This window comes from Caenorhabditis elegans, chromosome II, assembly GCF_000002985.6.
Source record: "Caenorhabditis elegans chromosome II".
NCBI lineage: Eukaryota > Metazoa > Nematoda > Chromadorea > Rhabditida > Rhabditidae > Caenorhabditis > Caenorhabditis elegans.
In genome coordinates, this window is record NC_003280.10 from 14,689,778 (window position 1) to 14,700,091 (window position 10,314).

Genomic DNA, 10,314 nt, shown 5'->3' on the forward strand with positions numbered 1-10,314 from the left:
TTATTCTCCAAAGGGAAATGGAATTTGTTCCCGTCAAAATCGGTGGATTTTTCATCAACACCTTCGCTTCCATCTCGATTTCGTTCGTTGTCCGGCAAAGCTTCACAGTGTACTGGTTCTGAGAAAGCACTGGTAAAAAGATTCGTTCAGCTAATTTCTGCAAAGTGAACACACATTTAGATTTTCGAGTCGATAGTTGTAGCAGCTGCATTTTCCGGTGAACTTGGAGGTGTATCATCGGCTATCATTCTCAGCATTCATGGACTTTATCGTCTTTGCATAGAACCCCAATCAATCACTGACGAGACTCTTCATTTGAAAGTTAGTTTTTATTGTTTTTGCTTGAAAAAAGTAGACCATTCTTTACAGATTGAACAAATCAGCAAATCCATCGAAGTTTTAATTGTGAAACGAGCACCGGAAATGTTGAATGGGATCAAAGTACATGTATGGAAATTGTCGTCAACTAACACCCATTACTATTTTGCAGCAAGTGTTGTACCACCTTGCAAGAATGACTGAGCTGTACGGTAGCTTATTTCCATTGTCAACTCAATGGTTCGAGTACTTCTATCACACTATTCAAAGAACTTTAGTTCCGGAAATTTACAATGGACTGGGCATGAGCATCATGAGAAAGTGAGAAAATTAGAGCACAATAGGGAGCAAGAATGTTTTTACAGAATGTCGGCTCTTCAAGAGATCAAAACCGAAGCTGCATTCCGTCTACACACAAATCACCAGTTTCGAACAGAAGCGAACTTGAAAATGTGCTATGAACTTGGATTATTAAGGCGACTCAAACGAATATCGGTTGTTCCGACCCCTCCGCAGTACCAACAGTTTTGCGAGACCGGGGATGTTTTCCTTAATGTTGTATACCACGACGGCATCAGATATTCGAATTATTGCAACAAAAAGACAGATGACTCAAATGTTACGTTTATCGAATATGCTCGCGTACGATTTGCAAAGATTATTGGGATGCTGTTGAAGGAAAACAACACTGATCTTCGTTTTATTTTGAAGAAATACTGCAACACAAATGATCATTTGATTGACATATCGAACAAGTTATATGAAGAGGATGTACCGCAAATGCATATTCAAAACTGGGTTGATTCAGTTTCAAAATCGAGTTTCGGAGGTCGTGTCACGTTAACAAACACAGTTGTCGTGGTTTCCGCCGATTCCATTGTTGGACATGCAGTGGTTGTGAAGCGAAATAACAACTGTGTGGCTCTTCCATTTTCTCGCCGTATCAGTCTATCTTGACTTTGATAACCACATATAGCTTTGAATTTGTTTGTCTTTTGTCTGTCCCCCCCCCCCCCCGCTCGAAAAAATGTCTGCACCTCCTCCTTCTTTGACAAATGTTTGTCTCTACCCCTTGCTCGAAAAATGTTCTCATTATGTTCTTGAGGAATTCTTTCAGATTTTTAAAAGTTGTTTGTTTTAATATTTTCATGAATGCTTATCCGCTTTCAATTAATTTGTGTTTATTTGATGTGATAATCTGTTCTGTTCAACCCTGCTTATTTAATCTTATTTTATTAACAGATCTAAAAATCAATTTCAGAAAAAGTCATGTCATTCCTCGAGAAACTAGTGGCAAAATACGAGCCCATTAAAGAAGAAAAACCAAAATTAGTTCCAAAGCCGACAAGAAAACGGCAACCGGAAACTACGGAAATCGTTGTGAAGACTCGCCGTATTACTCGCCGAAATGCTAAGGTTAGTGGAAGGAGCCACATAACATTAAATGTGAACCCAAAGCTAACCTATTCCTATGAGTTTTAATATTTCTGTCATTTTCAGGCACCTGTAAAAGAAGAGGAGATTGGACATCAAAAAGCTCAAATCACGATCGTAGATGACGAAGAGTTTATGGAGCAACCTGTACAGGAGCCGATTGAGATTGAAGAGGAGCAACAAGAAGAATCTCATCTGGAAATTGCTCTTCCGGAGCAACCAAATCATGAGCCAATGCAATCAAGTCCATCGTTGCCTAGAAAATCGTTCAAACCGGATATGCATCCAATTGCGAAGGTGTTTACTTCTGCTAATTTCGAGTTGCTCGGAAATAAATTAATTTCAGAAAGGCGGAAAAATCTGTATTGTAGATCTAGGACTTACATCTCACACACTCCCCACCGAACAAACTCCAGGATTCTTGGTAAGTTTTTTTTTCCAAAAATCTGGCATGATCAAAATTGTTGACTTTTAGAAAAGACTCGGAGAGAACGTTGGAGGATCAATTGACTATAGTTATGAATCGATTGACGAGTTGATCCGCACTGCTCCGGATGCTTGGTCTAAAGCTTCAATGGGTGCAATTCGAGGTGTTATGCTCATGGTCAGTTTTAGTTACTATCTTGAATTTGCAATTAATATTGGAGAAAATTTCAGCAGGAACTGGTTACTGAGCGATCAATGCACCCGAAAAGTAAACCAATGGAGAAGAATCGTTTACTTGTATGTTTATAAGAATGGAACGATTTTGAGCATTTGAAAATGTTATTTACAGGGTGAAGAAATGGCAAAATTGAACCCTAACGATTTTCTGAACCACAAACTGCTGGAAGTTTCGAGTTTGGATCAAACTGGTATACCAAGAACATAAATAAAAACCGCCCCCAAGAACATTCTATTTCAGTGTTTATCAACGTCAATCTCGTGTTTTCGGCGCTGAGCATTCAACATGGCTCGGTTAGATCAATTGTCAATGCTATGTCAAATCACTGGATTGACTACGTGAGCGATCAAATATTACGTTCTATTTTTGACTATTTAACATTTCAGCTGATTCCGAGAGAGCAACAAGGATCCTTCACGACAAGCAAAAAGACGGAGCCTCTTACTTTCTTCCCAGGAGACTTGACAAATTGGCCAGCCGGTTAGTTTATGATTTACATGGGCGAGCCACATAAAAATCGTTTTCAGCTCTTCTCGCTGCGGCAATCAAGTTGGACAACGACCAGGTGGACGTTACTCGCCTTCCAAGTGTGGTCAATATGCTGTTCAAGCATCATATCAAAGTCAGATTGTAGGTTTCTTGTTATTTACTTTAAAAAGCCAGCGAATAGAATTTTTCTTTAACTTGAAAAACTATGTTTTCACAAATGTCTTTTTGCAGCGATCATGCCCGTGGTTTGTATCGAACAAAACACGACGGCCAGAATCCACCAAAAATTGTGCTGCCAAAGCGTCCCATCATCGATTGCACACAATTCTACAAGAGCAGCGAGGATATCGATGAGGAGCAAGTTCCATCAACTTCGAACTTTCAATCATCTTCGAACTCTCTATCAACTTCGAAATCTGCTGGAAGGGAAAATATCCCAGACTCCCCATAAATTCACTAGTTCTCCTGTTTTCTGATACTTTCGAAACTTGTTTTTTGTTTTTTTTTCCATTTTTCGTTAAATGTTTTTTTTCTGTTGTTTTTTCATTTTGTTTCATTTTCATAATAAATCGTGTTATTTTTTATGGTTTTATAAAAGTTTAATCCAATATGAAAGCAAAACTAGCTAGCAAGAAAGCATAACTACGTAGCAAAACATCACCGCTAATCAGCGGAAAAGCACAATTACTGCGGTTGACTAAGCCGTGACATAAATGCTAATTAGCAGTGATTTTCTATCGCTCTGCCGTGACTCCAGTCTATCTGAGATGTATTGTAAGCGAAAAATTTGTTTTTTCTTCAGTTTAGTATGTCTGGAAAACTTATAATCTACATACCTACCTAGTTGCTTTATTGATCCGTATCGGTCGCCTTCCATTTAATCTTTCCAGTTTTATTGGTGGTGTATCGGGGAGGAACTGAAATTTTTTATATACGCTTGAAAGTTTAGAAAATTTAAACTCACTTTTGCAACTGATTTGAGACAGGGATAAACAATTTTTGAAGTGTTTTGTTGAAGAATGATTCGAAAATTCGAGCAAGGACATGTCCAATTTTCAACTTTTACTATTAGAACTTACGAAAAAAAAATTTTAAAAAATTCCAAGAAAAATTCCGAATGTCCATTTCTGAACATCCTAAAAATTATCAAAAATCTGAAAATTTCACAGTTGGAGCCTTTACGGGTCTAGAAAATTGTGAAAAAATGCACTGAAACATTTTCAGAGCGACTGTTTTCCAAAGTGCTCCTCTGTCGCTAAATTATTTGTAGAAGGCCTAGCCAGAAGGCTTTTTTCAAATGCCATAAGTTTCAGTCAGAAGCCCTGTATTAAGTTGAAATACTTCCCTTGGTAGACGCACAAACCAAATTTAACAACGAGGCCTCTTGAATTTTCACCAATATTTTATGGATGTTCAAAACTTTAAAATAAAACCGTGCAAACTTTTTTAAAAGAAATCTCATTATGCAACTTGGTTCTGTGGAGTTGTCACAGTTCATATTTGAAATATCGCAAATTTCCACATTTTGAAACTTTTTTGAAACAATTCAATATTACAGAAAAAACATTTTATGCTTGCTTTTGAACAAATACAACTACAATTCGTCATTGGAATAAGGCACATGATAAACGTGGGCTTTGAGTAATGCATAAGAAAAATATGTGAATAAATAAATAATAATTGATTAATTAAATCAATTATCATCTAAAGTCACTTCCTTCTCCTCTTTCGGCTCATTCGTCGTCACATCAGCAGTGGCCGCCTCGTACACCTTCTTAAGCTCCGGAACAATCTCCTCCTTTGTGAATTCGGATGCGGCCTCGTACTTCTCTGCAACCCATTCTCGGATGTTCTTGTGGGTTTCCGGGTCCTGAAGCTTCTCCTTGTACTCGTTGAACTTGTCACGGATTGCTGGAGACGCCGTCTCCTTGAACCATCCGGCGGCATTGTTCAGACCTCCGCTGACCTGCAAGAACGGAAATTCAGAGTTTGCGATGTAATTTTTTGTTTTTGAGAAAAGCTTTGGCAAATAATTCTCAAAACGCTAAGGCACTTAGAGGCATAGGCTGAGGGCAAAAAGGCTTAGCTCTGTAGGCAGGTACATCGTTGCAGATTTTTAATGTTGAAATTACATTATCTACCTGACTGATATAAGCGTCTTTATGATTGTTATAGAAGTTGGTGAGCTTCTCCATCTCGAATTTTGGTCAGATTTTGAAAAAGAAATTCAAAAATAATTGTTTTTTTGTTAAAAAAATACGTGATTGAAAAGTTAGAGAATCCAAAAAAATCCGAAGGCCACGTAAAAATTGAGCGAATTTTTAAATTCTTAAACATTTAGTTACAAAAGTTTGGCACGTGGCTTTTTGTAGGCTTGCCTGTCTATGCCTGCCTTGCCTTTTGGAAATTGTCCAAATCAGTGGGAAGTTAGAAGTAAGTATTAGAACGACCAGACACAAAAAAAAAAGATGGGCAGGCACATAGGCAAGCAGACATAAAGCTTTTTCTTAACCTACCGTATCAGTGAACCCGTCCCACCAATCGGCTTGCACAGAACTGGCGAGCAAAAGTGTGATCAAAAGTGTAAAGACGACTGGACGCATTTTGTGGAGAGTCTGAAAATTTTAAAATTTTAAACTTTATATTTTATTAATGAAAACGAAAAGAGAAAAAGCAGCAGTGTTGCCAGAGTGTCTACAATTCTGGAGAAAAACTGAAATTATATAGTGCTGAGAGGATGAGTCATGTGAAAACGGGGGCCGTTATCATTTTTTATTTGGTGAAAAATTGAGTGAGTGGGCATCATGATCATAACATATTTAACATTTTCTCTTGGCGGCACAAGGAAAGAGCGTAAGAAATTTCTGGGCATTTCTGGAAATTTCAGAAAATTTCAAAGTGGGACATTTTCCAAATAAGAAACGAAGGTCTTGCTAGGCTAGGCAAGTGCAAACTTATGAGAAACAGGAAATAGTAGTTTGATATGCAAATATGTGGGCCCATCACTTCACTTCCTGTTCACCCCCCTTGTTCAATACTATCGACAAACATATCAAATATCACATAACTTTTTCTGAGTAGCGACTCAAAACTAGGTATTCTGTCACTAAAAATAACTCAGGAATACGTTCCAAATTAAAATAATGAGCAAGAGCTTTCAATACAAAACATTGCTCATACCTGAGGCTCAGGAAAAAGAGCAAAGAATTACTGGAGCATTTCTCGTGACTTTGAGAAGCTTCGTCGACAACTTTAGTGTACAAAAATCACAAGGAGGAACTTAGCCAGAGAGATGAAAAAACAATGTGTTTCAAACTATAAAATGTATTCTGAGATGAGTCATTTTTGCTGGCTGTAAAGATAGTTTAGTTTAGTTAATCGTTATTCTCAATTAATGGGAACCGTTAATCATTTTCGAAATTAAAAAAAGGAGTTACGGATCAAAAATGTTTTGCAAAACATACATATTTGTGGAAATTTTTAAAATTAAATTATTGCCATTCTTTATACATATCGTACTACTCAGACATGTACTACGCAGATTTAGATTGTTTTTTTCCAAAGTAGTCAAAAAAAAATAAGGCCAAGAATTTAGCTGAACTGATTTTTTTGGAAACTTTCAATTGCCGTAATTTGTTATTTATGAGTGTATTCAATCAAGAAGAAATTATATTTTATTTTACCAGTTCACAAACTGAGCTACCAAAACGAAATTAAAGACAAGTGAAATACACTTAATGACGCCATAAAATATATTTTGATACATGTCACAAAATTGCATGACTAACCCTATTATTATTTTTAAATATTAAGCTGAATGTAAATTTTATAAATTCAAATGTCTTAAAGAAAAAACCTACATTGAAAGAAAAAGAAGCCTTTTTGAATGAAAATAGGATGAGTCACGGTTTGTTGGCATTAACAATACCAGCAATGTATGCCAAAAAACCTGATCAGAAACTGGCTTTTGGAAAGGAATTTTAGAATTATTTTTTGCAGAAAGATACATTTTGCATTTTCAATTCAAAAAAAACTTGCTTAAAAACCAAAAACGGGGGTTCTCAAAACAAAATGTTTCTATAGAAGTTTGTGTGACTCAGTTATGGAGGTGCAAACTGAGTTCGATTTTGAAATTTTTGTATTTTGAAAAAACTTGATCAACACATCCTAACCTAATTCAAAAAAAAATGTTCCATCAATTCAAAACGGCAAAAAAAATCAGAAAATTTGAGCGTAGTTTTCAGAGAATCTAATGATCGATAGATTTTTCTTATTTTTCTGAACTGGAATTTTTGTAACATTTTTTTCCAATTTTTTGAAACTACTTTATTTTAGACTCTCACAAGCGTAAATTGTTGAAATTTCTCGTTTTTTCGTTGTTATGTAGTTAAATTTTTGCGTTTTCGGAATTTGAAAAGTTCGGGGGCTGTTATTTGACTGCTTTAAAATAATTTTTTAATCCAAAATATAATTTAAAATATACTTTAAAACTACTATCAAGATAGTGACTCTTATAAAAATCATCTAAAAAAGATATCAAAAAGCCTTTTCTCGCCGTCAAAATTGACTTTTCTCATCCAAAAGGACAGGTTTTTTTGCGATTCCCGATGATGAGGCATACGTTCCGCTTTGATCATCGCTCTAAACACACATCATACTAAGCGCAATTTAATCGGTTTAAAATATGATTTTGCAACAAAAAAACAATGAAATTATGAAAATTATTTTTTCAGTTTATCCAGAATACCAACAGTTTGAAGATTGCATGCAGGTAGTGAAAATTTATTGAAAAAATTGTAAAATTAGTTTTTAATTAAGAAACACTAAAATCTTGTCAAGCTTCAAAAATAAATTTCAGAATGTTTAAAATGTCTAGAAATTCTAAAACAGTAAATTCTAAAAAACCGAAAACCCGCGCTTGCCACAATTTCCGATTGCCTGAAAATTTTGGAATTTGGCATTTAATGAGTTTGCCAGAATTTCCGAAAAATTGGAATCTATCAATTTCAGAAATTATCAAAATTGGGAATTTGCCGAAATTGCCGATTTGTAGGCATTTTAGAATTCTTCAAGTGACGAAATTGCCGATCGCCAGAAATTCCAAAAACCGGCAATTGCCGAAAACCAGCACCGAAGTGGAAATGTGCAAGTCTTATTAAGGAAAGTACGACAAAAAACTTCTAGCAACCAACAGAAACAAAAAATATATATATTTCCAAATAGATCAAGCAAACGAGCTCAAAAAAAGAAAGAGAAATTCAAAAATCTGTAACACTACAAAACAACTGAGAGCAACTGAACGCATTAGCCACCCATCGATTGTGGACAGGCTAAGGAACAAGAGAGAGTCGATAGCACAAGACTTAGAGGCAAAAGGGTTGGTGTAATAGGGTCTGCAGGAGTGTAAAGAATACATCAGGTACCCCCTCCACTCAATTTGAAGAACAATTATTTCATTAGCTGAGTGAGTAGTTAAGTGAATAAGAGAGAATGAGTTGAGTCATCTATTTTATGAGTTACCCCACAGCAGGTTCCGAAGGTCACCGGTGCTCTGTGGGAAGTCGAAGTCGTTGGGTAATAAGGAGAGACTCTAGGAAGGGAGTAATATATCAAATGAGACAATAAAAAGGATCTGACCTGGCACTCTGCCAAGAAATGATATTTTATTTTATTTACAGATCTACTTTTTTTTTGGTTCAAAGTGCCCGGATGCAGCTAAATTTCGTATAGTACCCTATTTAAAAGGTGCTCTTTGAAATGAAGTAGGTTTCATTCCAAAGTCCAGAAATAAGTTTAAGTACCGTGTAAGTTGGTTAATTTCAATGACTGCCGAAATTCTAAAAAGAATATAGCTTTCTTCACATGGGACAAAAACGTATTTCGGAAAAATGTATGTCTATAAAAAACCTACACGTGAAAAAATAAATTTGAAAAAAAAACATAATAGAAAACATTTTTAACAATTTTTTTCAGCGTGACAACCTTGAAGTTCTAATTCAACTGCAATCAAAACAATCAATACTTAAATCTTTGGATGACAATTCTCAATTTAAATTCATATATAACAAAAGTCTGATAGGTGAGTAACGGGTTTGTCCAGCGGAATTTTAGAATTTCACCGCCTAATTATTCCAGAAAAAGAAATGACCGCCGGTGAATACGAGGTGCTTGGCCCCGCGAAATCGGCACCTCCTATGGCGTCGAACAACAACAGAAGCTCGTCTACACCGAAGCCCGCGAAGATTCTTGTGGCTCCTCCATTGGCTCCGCCATTGAAGCACATCCCAAAAGTGGAGAAGGAGGAAGATTCTGGAGCAAGTGTGATGGAGACGAAGAGATGTGACCAGGTTGGTTTTTTTACGATTTTGACTGGTGTTAGCCGGTGTTAGAGGACTTCTTCAAAATAAGTTTTTTTATTGAAAGCAATATTTATTCAGAGCAACATGGAGAGCGCCTACCACGACATCGTCTCAATCAAGAACAGACCAAACTCGTGTGATACGTGCCACGTGGCAAGTCTCGTGTTCCTGATCGTTCTGGTGATTGCCATCTCGACACCAGTTCTCCTCTCTGCGAATAATGGCGGATTCAAATGGATTGCTGAGAAGTTGAAGGAAGAGCCTAAATAGTGAGAGTACTACCATAAAGATTTTGTGGAGAAAAAACCACATTTTTACTGTAAAACTTTTCTCACCCTCAAGACCGGTCAGTAGTAAGTAGGTGACCACACAAAACACACCACAATTACTCGTAAAATTGAAAAGAAAAGAACGAAGGAGAAAACTATCACCTGAGACAGTTGTATGGCGTCATTATAATCCGTTCGATCCGGAGAAGTGGGATCCCGAAATCCGGGGGAATTACAATGTTTTTGGAAGAAGAGAAAGCGATTAAGGAGGGGGAAAGAATTACCGGTAGTGAAACATTTTATGGTGAAAAAAACCTAGAGTAGGAGCTTAGAGAGTTCAGAATAGGGCTTCCAAGTAGGCGTTAAATGCCTCCCTACCGGGCCTTAAGGCTACCTCAGCTTGCCTCACTACTTATGCGAAAACATACGGGAATTTTTTTTTTAATTTTTCAAGTGGATTTTCAACAGATTTGTAGAAATGAGAGAATTTGAAATTTTAACATTCACGTCCAAATACTGAAAAGAGGCAAAGACCGGCGTGAGGCGGCAGGCCCTGAAGCCGCGCCTGCCTACCATGGAAGCCCAAGCTTAGACAATTTTCAACGGGAACAGGAGTTGCAAACCAATCCACAACTATTTTAACAGAAAATTTTTTGACCGAAAATTTCACCCATTGAGTCCTTTCCAACTTCTAGCTCACTTCCAGAGTGTCCAACGGTAATCACAACTTTCTTGCAGTATCCGGGCTTAAAGATCCAGTTCGTGCCGAACTTGAACTTCT

General features: G+C 36.8%; 2 protein-coding genes across 3 annotated transcripts; one reads left to right on the forward strand and one right to left on the reverse strand.

The window, feature by feature from the left end:
* Positions 1–4,414: 4,414 nt before the first annotated feature.
* K02B7.3 lies at positions 4,415–5,524 on the reverse strand. Of its 2 annotated transcripts, none has more exons than NM_064650.6 (2): positions 5,422–5,524; positions 4,415–4,871 (listed from the first exon to the last, which is right to left on the reverse strand). In NM_064650.6, exons 1-2 carry the CDS (start codon positions 5,506–5,508, stop codon positions 4,599–4,601), a joined length of 360 nt encoding a protein of 119 aa, NP_497051.1. In that variant the 5' UTR covers positions 5,509–5,524; the 3' UTR covers positions 4,415–4,598. The 2 variants fall into 2 exon arrangements, with proteins under 2 accessions (NP_497051.1, NP_001122620.1); NM_001129148.5 differs by lacking the exon at positions 5,422–5,524 and adding an exon at positions 5,047–5,139 and having other exon boundaries at positions 4,465–4,871.
* Positions 5,525–8,579: 3,055 nt separating this feature from the next.
* Positions 8,580–9,585, forward strand: C09F9.1 (uncharacterized protein). Its single transcript, NM_064651.3, has 4 exons — positions 8,580–8,667; positions 8,879–8,984; positions 9,041–9,252; positions 9,343–9,585. The coding sequence occupies exons 3-4, from the start codon at positions 9,049–9,051 to the stop codon at positions 9,532–9,534; spliced, it is 396 nt and encodes a 131-aa protein (NP_497052.1). The 5' UTR covers positions 8,580–8,667; positions 8,879–8,984; positions 9,041–9,048; the 3' UTR covers positions 9,535–9,585.
* The last annotated feature ends 729 nt before the right edge of the window (positions 9,586–10,314 follow it).

Coding starts and splice junctions, on each gene's coding strand:
- K02B7.3 (NM_064650.6), bottom strand. CDS start 5,508: ATGCGTCCAGTCGTCTTTACACTTTTGATCACACTTTTGCTCGCCAGT. Junction 4,872..5,421: donor GGGACGGGTTCACTGATACG/GTAGGTTAAGAA, acceptor CCGTTCTTGCAG/GTCAGCGGAGGTCTGAACAA.
- C09F9.1 (NM_064651.3), top strand. CDS start 9,049: ATGACCGCCGGTGAATACGAGGTGCTTGGCCCCGCGAAATCGGCACCT. Junction 9,253..9,342: donor AGACGAAGAGATGTGACCAG/GTTGGTTTTTTT, acceptor ATATTTATTCAG/AGCAACATGGAGAGCGCCTA.